This window comes from Rhinoderma darwinii, chromosome 1 (assembly GCF_050947455.1).
Source record: "Rhinoderma darwinii isolate aRhiDar2 chromosome 1, aRhiDar2.hap1, whole genome shotgun sequence".
NCBI classification, from domain to species: Eukaryota; Metazoa; Chordata; class Amphibia; order Anura; family Rhinodermatidae; genus Rhinoderma; species Rhinoderma darwinii.
Genome location: NC_134687.1, coordinates 501,093,172 through 501,117,823, shown reverse-complemented (window position 1 = coordinate 501,117,823; position 24,652 = coordinate 501,093,172). Strand labels below are relative to the sequence as shown.

The 24,652-nt window shown below is 40.2% G+C and overlaps 1 protein-coding gene across 2 annotated transcripts in view; it reads left to right on the top strand.

The window, feature by feature from the left end:
* MEGF10 (multiple EGF like domains 10) overlaps positions 1 to 24,652 on the top strand; it is a 133,520-nt gene that overhangs the window by 46,067 nt on the left and 62,801 nt on the right. For both annotated transcript variants that reach the window (XM_075835895.1, XM_075835905.1), the window contains exons 2-5: positions 8,721 to 8,848; positions 11,729 to 11,830; positions 13,528 to 13,628; positions 19,203 to 19,295. In XM_075835895.1, the coding sequence (XP_075692010.1) occupies positions 8,736 to 8,848; positions 11,729 to 11,830; positions 13,528 to 13,628; positions 19,203 to 19,295 (409 nt within the window). In that variant the 5' untranslated portion in view covers positions 8,721 to 8,735. The remainder of the gene's footprint in view (positions 1 to 8,720; positions 8,849 to 11,728; positions 11,831 to 13,527; positions 13,629 to 19,202; positions 19,296 to 24,652) is intronic.

The window sequence follows — 24,652 nt, the reverse complement described above, 5'->3', positions numbered from 1 at the left end:
TGTTTGTCATGGCTGTTTGCAATGTCTTTCTTTACACTATGCATAGGTAGGAAAATGTACCATCCAGGACATTAGGAAAGCTTTGGTGACAGTCCACTGGGAGTTGTAATTCTGGTTCCTGGACACAGATGGAATAGCTAAATAGAATCAATTAACATATTGAAAGAATAGTGCAATTCAAAGGCTAGGGCAATACCTAGACTTTTTTTAAGTAAGACTTTTTTCTATAGAGTGATTCAAATTTTAACTAGTGATTCCAAGTGATTTTTATATTACTCTATAAAGTAGCTACTACGTCTAAAAATCGCTTCACAATCCCAGCATGTTGTGAGTAAAAAAATAAATCATTAGTGACTCGCTTGAATAACGCAATTTTGAAGAGACTTTCAAGCCACTTAGAGGCTCTGTCACCACATTATAAGTGCCATATCTCCTACATAATGTGATCGGTGCTGTACTGTAGATAACAGTGTTTTTTATTTTGAAAAATGATCAATTTTGATCAAGTTTTAGATTTATGCTAATTAGTTTCTTAATAGACAACTGGGTGTGTGTTTACTTTTTTACCAACTGGGCGTTGTAAAGAGAAGTGTATGGCGCTGACCAATCAGCATCATACACTTCTCTCCATTCATTTTTAGCAGTACTCGCAACACAGCGTGATCTCGCGAGACCACGCTGTGCAGTCACATGCTCCCAAATTAACTTTACCGAAGTATCTTGGGAGCGAATAGACATTGCCTCCAGCCAGGACGCGATGTCTATTCACATTCCTGACACTTCGGTAAAGTTTCTGTGAATGACAGCACACGTGATCTCGCGAGATCCGAAGTGTCAGGAGTGTGAATAGACATTGTGTCCTGGCTGGAGGTGACACTTCGGTAAAGTTAATGTGGGAGTATGTGACTGCACAGCGTGATCTTGCGAGATCACGCTGTGTTGCGAGTACTGCTAACAATGAATGTAGAGAAGTGTATGATGCTGATTGGTCAGCGTCATACACTTCTCTTTACAACGCCCAGTTGGTAAAAAAGTAAAAACACCACTTATAATGTGGTGACAGAGCCTCTTTAAGGAGGCTCTGTCACCAGTTTATAACTTCTCTATCTCGTACCTAATCTAATAAATGCTTTGATGCTGATAACTACTGTGTTGTTTTTTTTTTTTTAAATAACGTTTATTATTGACAAACTTCTGATAATTTTTAGATTTATGCAAATTTTTTCTAAATGCCCAACTGGGCGTTTTTTTCCGTTTAACCAAGTGGGCGTTGTAAAGAAAAGTGTATGACGCTGACCAATCAGCGTCATACACTTCTCGTCATTCATGCCCAGCTTTATTCACAGCAAAGTGACTTGACTTCCTCACGCAGTTCCTTCACCGGAGCGATGGGAGATCTCGCGAGATCACGCTGTGCTGTGAATAAAGCTGGGCATGAATGAAGAGAAGTGTATGACGCTGATTGGTCATCATCATACACTTTTCTGTACAACTGGGCGTTGTAAAACGTTGGTTAAACGAAAAAAAACGCTCAGTTGTGCATTTAGATAAAATTTACATAAATCTAAAAATGATCAGAACTTTGTCAATAATAAAAGTTTTTTTTTTTTAAACAACACAGTAGTTATCAGCATCAAAGCGTTTTTTTTTAGATTAGGTAGGAGATAGAGAAGTATTAAACTGGTGACAGAGCCTCTTTGAAGCATTTCCATAGACAACTATTTTATAGTGATTTTTTTGTGATGAGCGCTAAAAAGTCTAGAGTAGCCCTAGCCTGACGATCACTAGAAAAAATCACTCTGAAACCGCTGTCTATAGGAATGCATTGAGCAGCTTGAAAAGCTCTTCAAAATCACGTCAGACAATTTCTTTTTTAATTTACATGCTGGGATTTCTGAGCTATTTTAAAAAGTGAAAGCTACTTTTTTTGCTTGGAATCACTGGTTAACTGGGTTTTCCGTAGATAGAAAATTGATGGCCTATTCTCAGCATAGGCATCAATATTTGATCGGTGGGTTCCAACTCTCAGCACCCCCACTGATCAACTGTTTTAAAGGGACCGCGGCACTCGTGCCAGCGCTGCTTCTCCTTCATCCCTCATGCTGCTCAATACTGTGAAATGCTGATACACTTGTAGTGGCGGTTCACAGTATTACAGCCTTCTCCCATTCAATCTCTCATTAAGGTTTAGATTACACTATAGAAAAAACTCTTGCTATAAAAAGTATAGGTGTAGCCGCAGCTTTACTTTTAGCAGAAAATGCTTTAAAAACACTCCTGTATGTAACGTTTATGGACGGGGGCCGTCGTTCAGACTTACCCTCTGACAGCCCCAGCCATGGACATCTGTCTTCGCTGCGTCAGCTGCCTCCAGGGAGATGCCGGCACTCACTTCCGGGTCCTCGGACTGTTTCCCGCAGGTCGCGCGCGTCCAGCTGTCACCCATCAATAATTAGCAGAAATGGCTGCTGGACTATAAAGAGGGACTCTGCCCACTTGTTCCTCGCCTGAGCGTCGTTGTATACCTAAGTTTGTCTTGCAAATGGTCTCCCAGTGTTTTCCAGTTCCCAGCGTTACCCGTTTCTGCTGCCTGTACCCTGTATCCCGTTCTATTGTATCTACTGAGAAAGTCAAGTCGTGTCTTCCGCTGCATCCACGGTGCCACCCGCTGAGAAAGTCAAGTCATGTCCTCCGCTGCACCCACGGTGCCACCTGCTGTGAAAGTCAAGTCGTGCCTCTGCTACTGTCTACATTGCCTCAGATACCCGTTCCAAACTATAGACATTGTTTTGTACCTTGTTGGCCAGCTGCTACACCGCTACGCGGTACGGCCCAGTGGGTCCACACCCCGTGCCGTGACACTGTATTGAGACATCTATAAGATGCCAATAGACAGTTAAAACTGTGTGCGCAACAGCGCTCAGAAACACTTATTAGAGGAACTCAGTCAGTCAGTCAGTGGCCTGATCATCCCTATCAGTAGGACTGCGTAGAGGCACTCAGAACCCCCAAACTTTGGTTCAGGGGATAGATATCCTTTTTTAAAGTGCTGACAATTCAAGAAAATTAGATCTTGATTCAGTTGTTGCTCAGTACTCTGCATTTTTCACTGTGTAAACAGGAGGGCTTGTTTGTACAGGGTAGCAGCTCTGCTAGGAAAGAGTGCAAGCTGCTTTTGGCATTAGAGCGTGGGTGTGAATATTAGCTGTAGTATATACTCTACCTCCTGATAAAACCAGGCTCATGGACACAGTCAGGTCTAGCTCTTGGATATAATGTCAACTTGTAACTTTACATCTTGTATAACAAATAAGATTTATTAAGAAGTGTTATTATAAATAAATCTCTTACTATAAGGGCATTTGTCCCATCAGTCAAAGCTTTATTATGTCCCACAGAAGGGTCCTATGTTGGCTTTGAGTGTGACATACACTAAGGTCAATCACAATGAAGTGTTAACACCAGTTGCTGCATATAAGGTGGTCCTGTAAAACGCCAAATGGGCATGTATGCGCTTACAAACTAGACGTTTTTTGATTCCTCAGAAGGCATGAGAAACTTAGGACTAAGTTTACACATATAATTTTACCTCTAAAACAGGCATTCACCCAAATAATTTACAACAACAATAAGTTATAAACATTGGGGAGAGTATCTGATTTTATAATTTACATACAGAGATATATGTTGCATAATAGGGTTTTCCGTCATGATTGCTGTTTCCCCTATAATAGCAATAATGGTGATCAGAAAATACTTGCACAGGTAGGAAGAATTATAAAATTAACAATGGAATCATAGGCACCATGGTTGTTAGGCTATTATAATTTAGAAGGTGGTAAGGTATATTGGGTAGTAGATTATGTATTCATTATACGGGTAATATATTTGTATATAAATATGTCTTCTATAGGCAGCACATACACCGCGTTCCAAATTATTATGCAAATGTTATTTTTCGCTGATTTTCCTAAATAGTCGATGCAAATGACAGTCAGTATAATCTTCAAGCCATCAACCGTTGGAGTATAATGCGACTTTTATTGAACAAATCTCCTAATGATAACAGATTTTTTTTTTAGAAGTAAAAAACTCAAAATGCACGGTTTCAAATTATTATGCACAACAGAAATCAAAACATTTTAAAGGTTGTAAAAAGAACTAAAATGGTAATTTGTTGAATTTGCAGCATCAGGAGGTCATATTTACAGAAATCAAAAGCTCTTTCAATCAAAAAAAACTTAGCAGGACAAGTTACATGTTAACATAGGACCCCTTATTTGATATCCCCTTCAAAATTCTTGCATCCATTGAATTTGTGAGTATTTGGACAGTTTCTGCTTGATTATCTTTGCAGGATGTCAGAATAGCCTCCCAGAACTTCTGTTTTGATGTGAACTGCCTCCCACCCTCATAGACATTTTGCTTGAGGATGCTCCAAAGGTTCTCAATAGGGTTGAGGTCAGGGGAATATGGGGGCCACACCATGAGTTTCTCTCCTTTTATGCCCATAGCAGCCAATAACACAGAGGTATCCTTTGCAGCATGAGATGGTGCATTGTCATGCATGAAGATAATTTTGCTACGGAAGGCACGGTCCTTCTTTTTGTACCACGGAAGAAAGTGGTCAGTCATAAACTCTATGTACTTTGCAGAGGTCATTTTCACACCGTCAGGGACCCTAAAGGGGCCTACCAGCTCTCTCCCCATGATTCCAGCCCAAAACATGACTCCGCCACCTCCTTGCTGACGTCGCAGCCTTGTTGGGACATGGTGGCCATTCACCAACCATCCACTACTCCATCCATATGGACCATCCAGGGTTGCACGGCACTCATCAGTAAACAACAAAGTTTGAAAATTAGTCTTCATGTATTTCTGGGCCCACTGCAACCGCTTGTGAGCATTGTTTAGGGGTGGCCGAATAATAGCTTTATGCACACTTGCAAACCTCTGGAGGATCCTACACCTTGAGGTTCGCGGGACTCCAGAGGCACCAGCGGCTTCAAATACCTGTTTGCTGCTTTGCAATGGCATTTTAGCAGCTGCTCTCCTAATCCTATTAATTTGTCTGGCAGAAACCTTCCTCATTATGCCTTTATCTGAACAAACCCATCTGTGCTCTGAATCAGTCACAAATCTTTTCACAGTACGATGATCACGTTTAAGTTTTCTTGAAATATCCAATGTTTTCATACCTTGTCCAAGGTATTGCACCATTTCACGCTTTTCGGCAGCAGAGAGATCCTTTTTCTTTCCCATATTGCTTGAAACCTGTGGCCTGCTTAATAATGTGGCACGTCCTTCTTAAGTAGTTTTCCTTTGATTGGGCACACCTGGCAAACTAATTATCACAGGTGTCTGAGATTGATTACAATGATCCAAAGAGCCCTAAGACACAATACCATCCATGAGTTTCATTGAAAAACTAATAATTAAATGTTTATGACACTTAAATACAATGTGCATAATAATTTGGAACACGGTGTAGAGTACTCAAACGTTGAAATGTAATTTTGGCCTCCTAATGCTGATCTAAAGTGCTGCAGCTCATGAGAGGTACTACTTGTCTTGCATCCATGATTGTGAGGCCGATGCGTACCGTAATACATCCATGTAATAGCCTATAAACATATGTATACGTAGATCAGCAATGGGAGCAGAATTGTAACATAGGATATTACAAAGTTGGAGCACATTGTATAGTTGCTTATACTTATACAGTGAAGGAAATAAGTATTTGATCCCTTGCTGATTTTGTAAGTTTGCCCACTGTCAAAGACATGAACAGTCTAGAATTTTTAGGCTAGGTTAATTTTACCAGTGAGAGATAGATTATATTTTAAAAAAAAAACAGAAAATCACATTGTCAAAATTATATATATTTATTTGCATTGTGCATAGAGAAATAAGTATTTGATCCCTTTGGCAAACAAGACTTAATACTTGGTGGCAAAACCCTTGTTGGCAAGCACAGCAGTCAGACGTTTTTTGTAGTTGATGATGAGGTTTGCACACATGTTAGATGGAATTTTGGCCTACTCATCTTTGCAGATCATCTGTAAATCATTAAGATTTCGAGGCAGTCGCTTGGCAACTCGGATCTTCAGCTCCCTCCATAAGTTTTCGATGGGATTAAGGTCTGGAGACTGGCTAGGCCACTCCATGACCTTAATGTGCTTCTTTTTGAGCCACTCCTTTGTTGCCTTGGCTGTATGTTTCAGGTCATTGTCGTGCTGGAAGACCCAGCCACGAGCCATTTTTAATGTCCTGGTGGAGGGAAGGAGGTTGTCAGTCAGGATGTGACGGTACATGGCTCCATCCATTCTCCCATTGATGCGGTGAAGTAGTCCTGTGCCCTTAGCAGAGAAACACCCCCAAAACATAATGTTTCCACCTCCATGCTTGACAGTGGGGACGGTGTTCTTTGGGTCATAGGCAGCATTTCTCTTCCTTCAAACATGGTGAGTTGAGTTAATGCCAAAGAGCTAAATTTTAGTCTCATCTGACCACAGCACCTTCTCCCAATCACTCTCAGAATCATCCAGATGTTCATTTGCAAACTCCAGACGGGCCTGTACATGTGCCTTCTTGAGCAGGGGGACCTTGCGGGCACTGCAGGATTTTAATCCATTACGGCGTAATGTGTTACCAATGGTTTTCTTGGTGACTGCGGTCCCAGCTGCCTTGAGATCATTAACAAGTTCCCCCCGTGTAGTTTTCGGCTGAGCTCTCACCTTCCTCAGGATCAAGGATACCCCACGAGGTGAGATTTTGCATGGAGCCCCAGATCGATGTCGATTGACAGTCATTTTGTATGTCTTCCATTTTCTTACTATTGCACCAACAGTTGTCTCCTTCTCACCCAGCGTCTTACTTATGGTTTTGTAGCCCATTCCAGCCTTGTGCAGGTATATGATCTTGTCCCTGACATCCTTAGAAAGCTCTTTGGTCTTGCCCATGTTGTAGAGGTTAGAGTCAGACTGATTAATTGAGTCTGGGGACAGGAGTCTTTTATACAGTTGACCATTTAAGACAGCTGTCTTTAATGCAGGCTCCAAGTTGATTTGGAGCGTGTAACTGGTCTGGAGGAGGCTGTACTCTTAATGGTTGGTAGGGGATCAGATACTTATTTCTCTGTGCACAATGCAAATAAATATATATAATTTTGACTATGTGATTTTCTTCTTTTTTTTAATATATAATCTATCTCTCACTGGTAAAATTAACCTAGCCTAAAAATTCTAGACTGTTCATGACTTTGACAGTGGGCAAACGTACAAAATCAGCAAGGGATCAAATACTTATTTCCTTCACTGTATAACCAAATGAAATATCTCTAAGGCAATAGAACTCAGCAACATATTATCTAGGATCCCAATTACAAATCCCAATTGTCCCCAATTGGTAAAATTTCATTGGTGGTGAAAAGCAGAAAAAAAATAGATTTTTACCCTTCACAAGCCAATGAATATTATACAATGAGGGGTTCCTAGACCCTCAGTCTGCTTATGTCTCATAGATTAAGCACCCCGCTTTAATGTGTAGCTATAAATTTACAATTAATTAGGGGGTGTTATAGCCACCACGTTATTTCCCACAGTGTATCACACATAACTGTGCATGAAATAAAGACGTAATAAATTATAGTAAATTATAGTATTTCGCTACTGCTGTGAACAAGCTGAAAACAAATTTTGAGATGTTTCTAATTTGAGTTGTTTGTAGTATACTGGCAGCATGCTAGACAGTGATCTGTAATTTAAACCAGCGGTAAACATAATAACAGGCAACACAGTCATGAAACTATTTTATCTTCATGTGATTAAAATGTGTATGTAAAACAGTTGTTTAAGATGTTGATCTTTTGAGTTAATCTCAGTCTAATGCACACGGCAAAGTTGTGCGAATGTGGCCTATACAGTGACATTCGGAGTCCATACTGTTACATATTATGTAGTGTGCCACCATGTGTGCCTCTGTATGACATTTTATTCTCTCCTAGGAGCAATGCTTCTAGAGGAAAATATATCCATACAGCGACATGTGATGGCACTCAAGGGCTTCATGGCTCTCATTAAAAACAATAGACAACATAGGCATCCATTTCTATTGTCATTCTGCCATGGTTCATGGGCATTGATATATATTGTCGTTCCCTAACAACTATCAGATACTGATGGAGCTCCCAGTAGTGGAACCCACCACAAACCACCTGCGTTACAGGGACCTACGACATGATGAGTGGTCCAAACCAGTTAGCCCCTTTAAGGAATGAAGATGGGTTCATTTTATAGTAATACTGTACATTCCATGATAGCTTTTGCAATATAGTGTGTAGGCTGTATTTTCGCAGGGAAACGTTAGCGTAGTATTACAGTATATTTTAAGATGTAGTGTAATAATGGAGTTTTGCATAATAACCAGGCAGGTAGTTCTGTTTCTTTCCCCAGCTTTTTTCTTGGTCCATTTTTTATAGGTGACCTCATATAAAGTGAACAAGTTCAAAGCTGATAATCTGTCCTTTCTCCCGGCCACCTTGCTGCAGAAGTCTGTGTTTTCATACCTTGTTGTAATTAACAGATGGTAAATCCTCCCGTGGCATGATCTGGGTCCTTACAGGGGACAATTGGTTAAGTGTAATGCTATATAATATATTATCATTCTTGCTTAGTTACAATTATCCTTCATATTATCATGGGGAATATATTTTTCAACAGGTCGTTTCATGCAAGATGTTTTCGATATCTCACTGCTATGGGCTCTTTGCATTAGTTCTGTACCAATGGCTTGGAATGTCATTCACTCTTAATCTTGAGGATCCAAACGTGTGTAGCCACTGGGAAAGGTAAGTTTGTATCTATTGGATATGCAATTTTAGTTTAGAATAATCCTGCTACGGATAATGTAATGTAAAATATGTTATTTGAATTTATAATCAGCAAATATACATGAACATAGAACAATTTCCATACACATTTGGTTCCCAAGCTAAGATCTTGTGATACATTGTACAGAGGTGTAGTTCTGAGTACAGTATGTCTACACATAAGAGTCCTGTCACGTTGGGTATGTGGACGCACTGGGCCGTACCGCCTTGACGGTATGGCAGCTGGCCAACAGGACACAGGTCACAGTCTATAGTTCGTATAGTGTACTTGTGGCTGGGACTAGGCAGCAGGCAGGCACCAGGCGTGGTGTAGCAGGACAGGCATGGTACACAGCACAGCACGACTTCAGCTCAACACGGCACTTGACCAAGATAGCACGGGATACTGGTTACAGGTAGCAGGAACAGGGAACACTTGGAACTGGAAAACACTTAGGAGACTATTTGCATAGACATACTAGGATAACGACAACAAGGCTCTGGCAAGCCAGGAATGGGCAGAGCCCTTCTTATAGTCAAGGGTGCTCTGGGAGCAATCAGCTCAATCTCACACCTGTGTGCACTCTGGCTCCAAAGCTAGCCTGAGTCCGCGAGTGAACCCTGGTGGTCAATGTGGAACAGGACGGCCACTTGTACAAACATCTCTGGAGAGAAGGGCGTCGACCAGATGGAAGGAGTTTGTGGTCAGCGACCACAGACGTTACAAGTCCATACTGGGCATCTCTACACCTACTGCATATATTGCAGTCTAGGTGTAAGGACATGCTTGGTTCTTTAAGACCTAGTACAATGTGGTCTCGGAGTCAATCACAAAATGTCCAAAGTACAGAACCCTTTTAAATGATTTAATCTCTTATTATCTAATAAAATTTGACATCATTGCAACAATGTTTAATTACTCCAATGCATCTCAAATAAAAAATGAAGCCAGAGTCTTGATTAGTCTGATTAGTAAAAACCTCTACCGTATTGTGCCTACAGCTCTTATGCAGACCTATGTGTTTCCATAGTTACAGATTACATATAAAAAAAACCTACTACTGTGTGTAGTCTGATCCTGCAGATTAAGTGCCAGTTCACACAGAGTTTTTTTGACACGTTTTTTTGATGTGGAAAACGCGTTGGAAAACGCATAAAAATGGCGGAAAATGCCTCCCATTGATTTCATTGGGAGGCGGAGGAGTTTTTTTCCTGCGAGCGGAAAAACCGTCTCGCGGGAAAAAGAAGCGACACGCCCTATCTTCGGGTGTATACGTCTCTGACCTCCCATTGACATCAATGGGAGGCAGAGAAAGCGTATTTTGCGGCATTTTTTTGCCCGCGGCGCTCAATGGGCATGGGCGAAATAACACTGCGAAAATCGGCGTGCAGGCAGAGCAAAATCTGCCTCAAAATTCCAAACTGTATTTTGAGGCTGATTTTCCGCCTGAAAAAAAACTCAGTGTGAACCCAGCCTAAGAAGGGACGGAGGGAGAGGCGTCAGACTGTAGGATCAGATTACATACAGGGTTTGGATTTGCAAAACCAATTTTGTTGCCATTTTTTTTTTACATATATTAGAGAAATACAATTTTGTTTACAATGTTAGATATTTACTCTAATAGTCCTGTCAATAAATAAAAAAGGGAGTATTTTAGAATTTAATCTAAAATAATCCCTTTAATGTTTATCGACAAAATGATTACAGTAAATGTGTAACATTATAAAATTGCTCCAATCATTGCTTTTAATAATTTGCTGCATTATCTTAGAATGCTTCCCCACTCTTTACTCTTCATCTGTTTCACCGGTTCCCATGAGATTTATGTAAGAATGTCAGTAAACAAAAGCATATGTTAGGGAAGGGTCACTTAAGATATACCATTTCTCATATTTATAGTCCACACTGTAGTCTTATGATCCAATAGATCAACTACCTTTAATGCCAGCTCTTGATGTAGCTAGGAATATTTCATTTGCATAAACTTTTTGAAAATAGCTCTCTTTCAGAAGGAGAAAAACTGTCTCTCTAGTGCCACCTATAGGTGATTATACTGTAAACAGTGTCTGACCCTTTATAGGGCCTTTGAACTTGACTATAATAGCAAAACCAGACATCCATCCATAAATAGCACTGTTTCGGAGTTGTTGCTCCTCATCAAAACACAGTAGGTTCTGGTGAGATGCCTTTGAAACAGCTCTTGGAAGGGCTGATTCTCATTGTGGAGATCCAGCTGGTAGAGAGCATTGAGGGCAATGCCCCCTTGGAAAAGTATGCAAAATAACAAAAAAATTGTCTACATTTCCACTATAAATAATGGCAATCTTGTAGCCTGGAACCCCAATGATTCCCAGAACAAAAAAGCTATGGACGTAATGTTCCCAAACTCCCTTGGTGTTGATTGGGAATTTCAATAGCTTGAAACTTCCGAGACATATACAGTATATGCTAATATATAACTTCATTCCCCATTAAAAAGAAATCCATATGAACTTTGGTGCTTTACTGAGTACCATGTCACTTCATTGTAGAAATCTTTGAGGTTTCAGACATTGTTCTATCTTTTGACATATCATTGACTATAAAAATGAAACATGCATTTCTACATTAAGTAGTAACTTCATGTAAAAAAAAAAATCTTGTGCAGCAAAGAAGTGTTAGCATTGCTCTCACAATTTCTGAGTTTTACCTAAAGCAGTAACTGGGAGCAAGATTAATAGAGGCAGCCAAGCTGAAATTTCAGCTAGTGGTGGAAGAATAAGTAGTGTGGCTTTCAGGATATTTCCAGCTTTTTCTTCTTGAATTGATCTAGGAAATAAGACTTTAAACATAATCTACTGGTTTACATCTTTTCACAGCTATTCTGTTACAGTTCAAGAATCGTATGCACATCCATTTGACCAGGTCTATTACACTAGCTGCACAGATATACTGAATTGGTTTAAATGCACAAGACATAGGTAAGATACTTATTCTTGTACTGTCCTTTTATAATAGATTCTATTCTACCTATTATATATGGTATATTATTGTATTATCATATGCATTAAATTACCATCCATGTACTGTATACTGTAAGTATCATTAGTTATCTTTTTTTTAATACCTTATATGTGGTAAATGTATTGACCATGAAGTGAACCCTCTACTGCTGTCCAAGCATCTTGCAGAATATAAAATGGAGAGAGTGATTGAAAGAGGTCTTATTAAAGGTAACATGGGCAAAGTCCTTTGTCCACTCTCCCTCCACCATGACATCAATCTGACATCACTAGGATAATCAAAGTCCTACATACAATCGAAGCAGCCCATGCAGCAGCCTGGAGATAGCAATTCCTCCTGTCCAAGGTGGTTAGTTTAGATGGTTAGGGGAGGAACATAATCTGTTTAGGGTTAGTGTATATTCAGTAGCTCTTTGTCTGCAGGCAGAATACAGACTATTACCAGTTCACAATGATGGGTTTTAGCTGCCTAAAAAAAAATAGAGCAAACCCCATAATTTTTCATGCAGAGTATTTTTCTATGAATAGTATAGATTCTAGGTCACCAAAGGGGGTAGGATATACTTCAAGGTAGTATGGTGTTGCCAAAATACGGGTAAAATCACAGGCTGAACTTAGCTCTATTACTATTTACACAGACTAAATAGATAACTTGGACTAAGTAATGACACAATATGTGTAATGTCTTAATCGTGACTACTTTTCATGTCCTTGCAGTGCAAATGCAAGATTAGTTGTCACTTCATGCATTTGATGGACATCATACATTAAAAATTGCTACTCTGAGCTTCTATATCGGCTGCCTTTAAACTGTGAAATGGGCCACCCCAGTGAGTTAAGGGGTTTTACACTGGGCGATTATCGGGCAGACAAGCATTCACAGAACGCTCGTTGCCGATAATTGCCCTGTGTAAACAGGGCAGCGATCAGCAGATGAACGAGCAAACGCTCGATCATCTGCTGATCGTATCGTTTTAGAAAAGTGAAATATTATCGTTGTCGGCAGCACATCTCCCTGTGTAAACAGGGAGACACTCTGCCGACATGATGATAATCTATGGGGACGAGCGATCGGAGTAATGACCGCTCGTCCCCATCCATAGCTCCGTGTGACAGGAGAAATGAGCGCCGATCAATGATGTCCCGTTGATCGGCGCTCGCTGCACCGGACGCTTATCAGCCGGTGTAAAAAGGCCTTTATACTCCTGCATCCAGTCAGGCACAGTTTCTGCACTAGTGAGTTAAGTGTATAGTGTAGTATTGCACTCTACAAATACAATATAGCCTTGATGTATAGCAACTACATGAATTAGAATAGAAGACTATAAAGCTGGGGCTTGCAGAAACATAGTCTACCAGGAGTGAAGTGGTAACATCTCCCAGAAGTCAGGGCCAGCAAGTGAGACCCTAGGAGAATAACATTTTAAAACCCCTAACCTATAATGTATTAAGCGGAGTATAATATACCTCTTCATTTTTGCTTTATGACCCAGCACAGATCCAGAAACATGTCTGGTTGCACCCAGGGTACTCTGAGAAGAATGTGTCTTTAGAAGAGCAAAAATGAAAATTTGCCTCTTACTTTATTATATATCCCTTTATACATCTGTCAAACTTGGATTTGGAATGACATTTTTTGTGTTTGTTTTCTACAGAATTAGTTACCGCACTGCATATAGACGTGGAGAAAAAACTATGTATAGGCGCAAATCTCAGTGTTGTCCTGGATTTTATGAAAGCAAAGACAAGTGTGTGCGTAAGTAAACTTTTCAAGAATTCTTAATACATTTGTAAAATTATAGCGTAGCTTATATACAGTATTATTATAAGTTTGGTGGTGTACCTTGTCTCACTTAACAGCCCAGTTTCCACATTGTCTTTACTGGTCTCACTATTAGGTATAATAGATTGACCATTAGATATAAGTTTATAGCACTTATGACTCGGAAAGCTTGGTGCCATGATATAGCCATGACATTGTGGATTCCGTGGTTTTATTGATGACATCTGTTTTAGAATGTGGTCATTTCTGGCCATGAAACATTTTTTCTATCATGCCAGAATTAAGACATGGAATTGACCACTTCCCTTACTGTGGCCACTTAACAGACCATTTATTTCTCATAAACAAAAGGCAATTTCTGCTGTGGATGGTGTTCAACTATGTATGAGGTCAAGATCACTTTTCTGTTATACTATTATGAACACTGACTACAAATACTGTACTACTGTACAGGTCATTGTGGGGGTCAGTAAATGCCAGTGACATTAAAAACACTGGATTTAGTATCTTATTGTTCAGATATGTTCTAAATAATGCAAAAATTTAGGTGACTGTCTAATTTAGATAACCTTTTTTTTTGTGTGGAAGCCACCGATCCTGTTCTTATAACCCATGGCATCAGCTGTGATCACTGGGGAAGGCTGTACTAGGCTATACATTTCCCCTGCAACGAATGTCCTCCATGTAATGCATTGGAAGCTTTGGGTTCACCAGAGTTTTCCGTTCTTGCTCATAGAGTGGGTCCCCAGTTGGGCACCCCAATTTATGATGTTTATATGTCCTCTTGGGGCATATGGACAGAGGTTGTCATTATAAGACAACCTCTTTAATAGTAAGAGATTGAGACGTTTGTGATGGTGTGTCATATAAGCCTGACTGTGGGGATAAACTTGTGTTGTTTTTTTTTTCTATTTGTTGAATGGGTAAATACTACATTTGCTTCATCATTGTATCTAAAATTCAACAATTTTCCTGTCAAGTATTGTGGTACTGCCTTGCTGCATTTGAAAGCTATACACAAACAGTATACACATAATGTTCAAAGGATTTACCGCAGCAGAATGGGAGGATGACAGACATGATTGACATCTGTGAGGGTGAATACGTCCCTCATAATCTGTATTGCACAGAAATTTGGAAGCCTCTGTTTCCTATAGACTGGATGTACATGCTTCTTTCTTTTTATTTAATTTATAAAACTCAGTTAGGTCTTGACATGAGCAGATGTCTTGACAACACTGTCTCAAGAGTTCCTTACAAAAGTTACAAAAGTATTTTTCCAACATGTAATAATGCACAGTTTTGGATGCAGTTTTTTTGTGCCAAACACAGGAGTGAATACAAAAGAACGGATAAGTATCAATCTTTCCTTTATACTTTTCTTTCTTTTTAGATTCACTCCTGTGTTTGTGTATCTGTGAAGAGTCCTTAAAAAAAAGTTGCAGTTTGGCACAATTACAGCGGAGCTGTGACAAGTTGTCAGTGTTTTTCATAATAAATAAAATAATAATAATAATTATAATAATAATAAATAAATAAAGTAATAAATATAATAAAGTAATAATACACCTAGTATTCGAGTCTGGCTGTCCTCATGGAAGCCTGGTCAGAATCTAGAATGACTGCATAGGTAAAGAACAGATAAACTGATAAAGTTGAATTATGTCTCTTGTATGGAGTTACCTTTTGAAGACATCTCTATAGACTTTTATGAGCTGGACGTATGCCAGAATAGTGTCTTTTTGGCATTTGACTGGCCAGCAATTGTCAGCATATCTTTTTTTCAAGTGTATTGGAAAGCATAGCCAAATATGCCTTCGAATATAAGGCCATCCTGCAAAAATAGGTGTTTTGTTTTTTTTACAAAGGAAGTCTATGGCATATAGTTGCAAATATTGTTCTATACACACGGCATACACACAGAACGTGGTGTGAATAGAGCCTTAGCTATTCAATGTGAAGGAAGTCATCTACATATGCAGAAGCATCCTTTATTACAATAAAATTACCCACCAGCACATTGAATATAAGTTGAGCAGATTTTTATTGAACGATAGAACAATAGAAGAGTGTCTGCGTAGTGTCCAGTATATCATATCGGATTCCCATAACACTTATCATCCATGACTTCTTTTCAAGTAAGAACATGATGATGTGTCGGAGGGAAGCTGGTACTGGAGAGCTTGTACTGCTCCATCTATTTTTGTACTTTAATATTTGTAGAGAAATTTGTATGATAATGTGTAGAGAACGGGCAGGGAGGGTATAGCGTAACATTTACTTTACATTACATGCTTTCTGCATATTGCATTGGAGTGTTAGACTTTTGTAATAATACACATTGTTATTACATAGATTGCTTTCTATACTTGAAACATATTCCACATTATTGTACCATTTTTATCAACTGGATTAATTCTGATATATGTAAGAATGCATGCCCCCTCACTAGCTGTGTGCGAACGTAATACTATATAAACAGAATCATAGTGTCGACTGACAGCTGCTGTGCCCGAGCTTTCCCTTGAGTTGGTGACTCTGGATGGCAGCATGCCAGTTAAGTGTGCCAAACTCAAATAATAAGCAAACTTAGTGTGAGAGGAGAATAAATGCATTAAGTTTAGGATTAACCCTTTAGTGCTAGAAGGAGGCTGCAAACTCTAACTCCTATTATAAGGATCACATATCTGAGCTCCAATTTCAGAGAGAATTCCTAGTAAATGTTTCCCCAATTTGAATTTGGTATTGTTAATATTATTGTATAAGCAGCTGTCCAAGCATAACGCTTCATGCTGTATTAGGTCCGTAATCACTAAGCTGAAGACAGAGGAAGTTAAGTGTTTATTCTCTTTAGGAATTACAATGTACAATGTAAAAAGTATACAGAAGAATAGAAGATTTGACATAGTCTATACAAATTAAATATAAGAATATAAATATATAGTACCATTATGCTGCATAATGTATAGCAAAATGTTTGGACTGAAAATTCAAAACTCCATAATGTCTATTTATACGAGCTAAAATATCTACAATTCTAGACTAAATTAGTAATCCTATTACACAATGTTTCCTTTAATACCCATATTATCTGTATTTTACATAGGGTGGATAGAATGCAATCAGCAGTATAAAGAGAGAGTCTCCTACCTATAGGTGGCGCTGATAGGACCACCATGCTACCTAAAGGCGTTGTATCATCAATACGACCCGTTTCCATATTACCTACTAGGGCAAATGGGTGTAAGGGCATGACCACACATGGCGGAATTCCTCCGCAACTGTCCGCATCAATGCCGCACCTAATCCGGGCTGCGGATTACGGCTGCGGATCTGCACAAAATGTGCAGAAAATTGATGCGGACTAGCTGCTGCGGACTGCGGGAAAAGTGCTTCCCTTCTCCCTATCAGTGCAGGATAGAGAGAAGGGACAGCACTTTCCCTAGTGATAGTAAAAGAAATTCATACTTACCGGCCGTTGTCTTTATGACGCGTCCCTCCTTCGGCATCCAGCCCGACCTCCCTGGATGACGCGCCAGTCCATGTGACCGCTGCAGCCTGTGCTTGGCCTGTGATTGGCTGCAGCCGTCACTTACACTGAAACGTCATCCTGGGAGGCCGGACTGGAGACAGAAACAGGGAGTTCTCGGTAAGTACGAACTTCATTTTTTTTTACAGATACATGCATATTGGGATCGGTAGTCACTGTCCCGGGTGCAGAAACAGTTACTGCCGATCGCTTAACTCTTTCAGCACCCTGGACAGTGACTATTTACTGACGTCTCCTAGCAACGCTCCCGTCATTACGGGAGCCCCATTGACTTCCTCAGTCTGGCTGTAGACCTAGAAATACATAGGTCCAGCCAGAATGAAGAAATGTCAAGTAAAAAAAGCAAGACGTATCCGCAGCACACATGACATGTGCATGACAGCTGCGGACTTCATTGCGGAACTTTGAATCTCCATTGAAGTCAATGGAGAAATTCCGCCATGAGTCCGCCACTGCTCCGCAACAGACAGAGCATGCTGCGGACACCAAATTCCGCTCCGCAGCCTATGCTCCGCAGCGGAATTGTACGCATCGTGTAAACGAACACTGCTAAATTAAAGTGAAAGTCAATGTAGAAACGGCTCCGCTGCGGATTAACGCTGCGGAGTGTCCGCAGCGGAATTTAAGTGCAATTCCGCCATGTGTGAACCCGCCCTTAAAGAATGGAACTTCCCTCTATTAGCTAGAGCAGAGTGCTATTAACAAAGAGCGGCTCTCACTTTGGTTGATGAGGGTTTTCTGAAGCCCGGACTGGCTTTAATCTGGAAATGGATTGTCTCATCAAGATCATTTACAAGAACAGCAGTCTTATAATACTATATAATAATTATACTAATGCACAGTGATGTTATATAGAGCTTTCTGACTCTACAAATGAGTAATTATGTATATACATCCCAAACAACCTGATATAGCTACATATGTTGAGAGTTGTCTCCTGTTAGGTAGTGGGTTCAGGTAAGATTTTTGCAATGGGCCCAAGAGCTTCTCAGTTTAGAGCCCAGATTAGTAGGTAGCCTAGAAGGAGAACTTCTTCTATGGAGGATATAGCATTTGCAACGGGGACCACCACAAGCTCCTCTTCTGCTCTTTAAAGGCTATATACCTTTGAAATAGTTTTTTTTAATTTTAATAAAACAATAAAAATCAGTTGGATAGCTGCAACTTTCAAAATACTTTTTATTAAAAATTATTTTAACTCTTTGAGATACATCTGCTTTGTCTACTGTATACAGAGCAGCAGTATCTAGCATTGAAACTTGTATCTGTCAGGTCCGCGGGACTAACCGGTTCAGTGTCAGCGGGTCCTGCATGTATCTGCGTCTATTGATCACATCTAAGTTCATAACTTAGATGTGTCAGAGACACACAGGACTCGCTTTCACTGAACTCGTCAGTCCCGTGGACCTAACGGATTCAGGTCATAGCGCACAATACAGCTGCTCTGTATACAGTAGACAAAGCAGCTGTATCTCAAAAAGTAAAAATAATTTTTTATAAAAAGTTGAAAGTTGCACTAATCACACTGATAGACATTTTTATTAAAAACCAAAAACATTTCAGGTGTACATAGCCTTTAATGCCAGAGCCTTAAGTCTGTAACTACAATAGAACAGGTTGCCTTCCATTGACTGACAACTTTGTCACTCAGCGTTATGATCGGCTCAGGGTGTCACTAATCTCAGCCACCTATATGATGAAAGTTGCAAAGCCAGAGAATATTTACCCCTATAATTTTACTACTAATTGTAAATCTTTCATTTTTAAAAATAAGACCCTGAATGCATCATCCAAAACCGTGTTGCATAATTTGGTTATTAACCCACATGGTTTGTGCTCCATTAAAATTGTAAAAAAATAAATATTAGAAATAAAGGAATAATATCCAGTTAGTACAACATAAAATAAGAGGAATTTATGTAATGAAGTCCTGATCTGCTGGTAAAACATTTTTCTGCTGTTTGGTTTACCCTTCTCTTTCTTTTGATGTGTGACAGCTCACTGTGCTGATAAATGTGTTCACGGCCGCTGCATAGCCCCCAACACCTGTCAGTGTGAGCCGGGATGGGGAGGACCCAACTGCTCCAGTGGTGAGTACACAGCTGCTGCTGCCCCTCTCTGAATGTGTCTGCCCTTCTGTCTGGAATAACTCTGTTTACAGTAGTAAAGATTTACTCCATACTCTGAACTTTATACATATGCCGACTATACAGCCAATATTAATCACAGGTTATTTTATTTACTTACACATATATGTATATATATATATATATATATATATATATATACATATATACATATATGTATATATATATATATATATATACACATATACATATATATATACACGTGTGTGTGTGTGTGTATATATATATATATATATATATATATATATATATATATACATACAGATGCAACCAAGTTTATCTTGACTCTGAAAACCACACGTTTTCCTACTGGACCTTGCTTTCTGGTATGGTATATTGAGCTGTGGATTAAGCTCTAGTTGCTTTGCACCCACCACTTTATTACACGAGTGCTGCTTAATTTGAATATATTTGGTAATATATATATATATATATATATATATATACACACATATATAAATGTGTATATATATATATATATATATATATATATATATATATATATATATACAAAGCTTTACATACAAGTTTTTGGAGCTGTAATGTAAGTTTATACCATTATAAATACTGATATCCACAAATATTGTCACACATGCAGGGAAAGCTATAGAAGAAGGGGTCAGTAAGTGCAGTAGAAGGTAGATACTATTTTCAGTAGCCTTTCGTGCGTTGTGAGTTATTTTCCTTTTTTACTTGTAAGGCCTTGTTCACACAGTGCAGATTTCCTGCAGATTTTACATGCATTTTTTTTTTAGCCAAAACTAGGAACAGAACCTAAACAGAAGAAATATATAAAGGAAGGCCTCCTGGATTCAATTCTGGTATTGGCTTAAAAAATACATGAAAAATCTGCAGCAAATCTGCACTGTGTTAACAATGCCTAAGGGTATGTTCTCACACAACGTAAACACTGCGACATTTCCTCAGGGTTTTTGCAAGAGTTGACATGCTGCAGATTGAGAATCCGCACCACAGGTCAAATTAGACACGTGTTTTCTGCGGGTTTTTTCCGCCGCATGTGGATGAGATTTGTTTAAATGTCATCCACTTTGCTACTGTGAAACACTGCAGAATTTTGATCTGGATTTTACTTGTGGAAATTCCACAGCGTTTCACAGTAGCAAAGTGGATGACATTTAGGGCAAAGCCCCACGTGGCGGAATTGCTCTGGAATTCCGCTGCGGACACTCCGCAGCGTTAATCCGCAGCGGAGCCGTTTCTCCATTGCCTTCCACTGCTTTTTAGTAGTGTTCGTTTAGACGAGGCGGAAAATTCTGCTGCGGAGCATAGGCTGCGGTGCGGAATTTGGTGTCCGCAGCATACAATGGATGTTGCGGACGTGTGGCGGACTGGTTGCGGACTCATTGCGGAAGTTCTCCATTGACTTCAATGGAGATTCTAAATTCTGCAATGAAGTCCACAGATATCATGTACATGTTATGTGTGCTGCGGAGCGTATTGGTTTTACTAACATGACATTTCTTCATTCTGGCTGGACCTATGTATTTCTAGGTCTACAGCCAGACTGAGGAAGTCAATGGGGCTCCCGTAATTACGGGTGACTATGTGTGTGCACCCGTAATTATGGGAGCGTTGCTAGGCGACGTCAGTAAATAGTCACTGTCCAGGGTGCTGAAAGAGTTAAGCGATCGGCAGTAACTGTTTCAGCACCCTGGACAGTGACTTCCGATCACAATATACATCAACCTGTAAAAAAAATAGAAGTTCATACTTACCGAGAACTCCCTGCTTCTTCCTCCAGTCCGGCTTCCCAGGATGACGTTTCAGTCTAAGTGACAGCTGCAGCCAATCACAGGCTGCAGCGGTCACATGGACTGCCGCGTCATCCAGGGAGGTCGGGCTGGATGCCGAAAGAGGGACGCGTCACCAAGACAACGGCCGGTAAGTATGAAATTCTTTTACTTTCACTAGGCAAAGTGCTGTCCCTTCTCTCTATCCTGCACTGATAGAGAGAAGGGAAGTACTTTCACCTCAATACGCAACGGCTAATCCGCATCAATTTACTGCACATTTTGGGCAGATCCGCAACAGAATCTGCAACACAGATTCTGTGTGGCATTGATGCGGACAGTTGCGGAAGAAATACGCCATGTGGGGCCATGCCCTTAGGGCATGGCCAGATGTTGCGGAATTGCTGTGGAATTCCGCTGAGGACAGTCCGCAGTGGAATTCTCCAGCGGACGATTTTTACATTTGTTTCATTCCTTTTTTAGGCAAGTTAGTTCGGACATTGCTGAAAACTCCGCTGCGGACCATAGGCTGCGGTGCGGAATTTTCCCTCCGCAGCATGCACTGTCTGCTGCGGAGAAGAAGCGGAATTTCACTGCGGATTTCAGCCTTTGTAATGCAAAAACTGAAATCTGTGGCAAGTCCGCTGTGATATCTGCAACGTCTGAATTACCTGTCAAATATGCAAATGTTGGTGCAGATTCGTTGCGCAATTGCCCCAAATTTGCACCAACATTTGCAGTGGAAAAACTCTGCCATGTCTGGATGTGCCCTTAAACAAATCTCATCCACACATGTGGACATACCCTTAGACTATAACGGTTAGCTTCCTTGCTCTATGAATTATAGAAGATAAACAAGTTTAATGGAATACCCTAAGGCTGGGCTCTTACGTCGCGGTCAAAATTTGTTTTATGCCGCCAATCGCGGACCGCAACTTGTAAACCCAGCCTTAACAGCTTGTCTGACATTTGCTCTACTTTTCTCAAGATTAGGTGAGGCTGTATTGTGATGTTACACTCACAAACGTACTTTTACTGGAGTCTTTATAATATTTGTGTGATTTTTTATTACTACGGACTAATGTGCACCTATGTGCTCTTTATTATTTATGTATAATAAGCGGATTGATATATTATTTGGTGATGCTATGTCATTTGCGTATTAGCTATTACTTATCTTGGTGTGTGGCGCTGAACGTTTGGCATCGCTGTATTTAATAGCTGGGTGTAGTGATAGCAGCCACAAGTTGTTACAAAATCAGTGGGTGTTTTTTCATTGTACATAGATATGTATTTTGCGATGATATTGGTGATTAATAAAAATATAACCTGACTTAATAGGTTATTGGTTGCCTTTTAATGATCAGGCAGGTTGCTTTGCTTCTGAAATGTACATGTTTTTCCTTTAGGTTAGATTCAGAGGTGGCAGACTTTGTTTAAGAAATTTCTGCGACTGTCCGTTACATCTGAATGGGGCTCACAAAAATCCATGCACATGCTCAAGAATAAAAAACATTAGTATATAGCACAGGCTACCTGCTATAAACATATGGGACAGAAGTCTATTGACCCTCAGATTATCACAGTGATCTGATTTTGGCCATTTTAATATTTGCTTTGCATGGCATAGGCTGATGTAGCACCCTGTTATTTTATCAGCATATATGTTGCTTTTGAAGGGCAGGATAACATTCATTGTAAAAAAAAATAACATGAATTGAACGGATTCAATAAGCTTCATCAGGATCCAATAGGCATTTTGATTTATCAAGGATCTATCATGAATCTGTTCACACTAGCGTTTTTTTTTATCATGACAGCTAGACCCATTTTCAAATGGGCACCAATCAATTCTGACGAGCTCTATTGACTTTAATGAGGTCAATCTGGTTCTGTAGCGTTTGCAATACTTGTCAGATTGCCAAATGCATATCACATCTATGCAAATCCAATTAACAATTAATAATAACATTTGCGACATTTAGGGCATGACCAGAGGTGGTGGAATTGCTCTGGAATTCCGCTGCGGATAGTCCGCAGCGGAAATCCGCAGCGTACACGTTTCTCCATTGCCTTCCACAGCTTTGTAGTTGGGTTCGTTTAAACATTGCGGACAATTCCGCTGCGTAGCATAGGCTGCGGTGTTGAATTTGGTGTCCGCAGCGTACAATGGTTGTTGCGGACGTGTAGCGGACTTGTTGCGCACTCATTGTGGAATTTCTCCATTGACTTCAATGGAGATTCAAAATTCCGCAATGAAGTCCGCAGATGTTATGTGTGCGGAGCGTATTGGTTTTACTAACATGACATTTCTTCATTCTGGCTGGACCTATGTATTTCTAGGTCTACAGCCAAACTGAGGAAGTCAATGGGGCTCCCGTAATTACGGGTGACTACGTGTGTGCACCCGTAATTACGGGAGCGTTGCTAGGCGACGTCAGTAAATAGTCACTGTCCAGGGTGCTGAAAGAGTTAAGCGATCGGCAGTAACTGTTTCAGCACCCTGGACAGTGACTTCCGATCACAATATACATCAACCATAAAAAAAATAGAAGTTCATACTTACCGAGAACCCCCTGCTTCTTCCTCCAGTCCGGCCTCCCAGGATGACGTTTCAGTCCAAGTGACGGCTGCAGCCAATCACAGGCCAATCCCAGGCTGCAGCGGGCACATGGACTGCCGCGTCATCCAGGGAGGTCAGGCTGGATGGCGAAAGAGGGACGCGTCACCAAGACAACGGCCGGGTAAGTATGAATTTCTTTTTACTTTTACTAGGGAAAGGGCTGTTCCTTCTCTCTATCCTGCACTGATAGAGAGAAGGGAAGCCCTCTTCCCCTCAATACGCAACGGCTAGTCCGCATCAATTTAATGCCCATTTTAGGCAAAGCCGCAACAGAATCTGCAACGCAGATTCTGTGCGGCATTAATGCGGACAGTGGCGGAAGAACTCCGCCACGTCCGGGCATGCCCTTACAGTACATTTTCTGAAACATTCTAAGATTTTAGTTGATCTTATCTAATTCTTCTGTTGTCTTTTTTTGGTCCATGGCCTCATTATTGTATGCCTATAGCCAGCTTTCGTTGTATTTTTCCATTGGTCAGTATAAGTCAAGGATATATCAGATACAGTATGTTAGTACGTGAAACTGTACAAGTACTTGGACAATTGCATATTCTATCTAATACAGGCAACAATATTACTATGTACTATAGTAATACTATGTTAAAATGATGATAAAGACTCCTTACTGGGTCCTCCACCTTATTGGCTATACGGGTTGCTTTTCTCCTAAATAAATCAGTTCTAGGAATATACTCAGTCCCAATATAAAGTAACCGTCTATCTCGAGCTATGTGTGGCACCTCCATAATGTGTCTGCATTCCAGACAATGTCCTGCATTGACATCTTGTCATTCAGAAGAGGATTATAAAGAAATGAGCAAACCGTTCACTGGTGCTGAATCAGACTTTGGAAAGATTCCAGTGGTCGCACAGACATACAAATTCAGATCTTGTTTCATTGACTGGGTTTTTCTAAATCTCTCCAT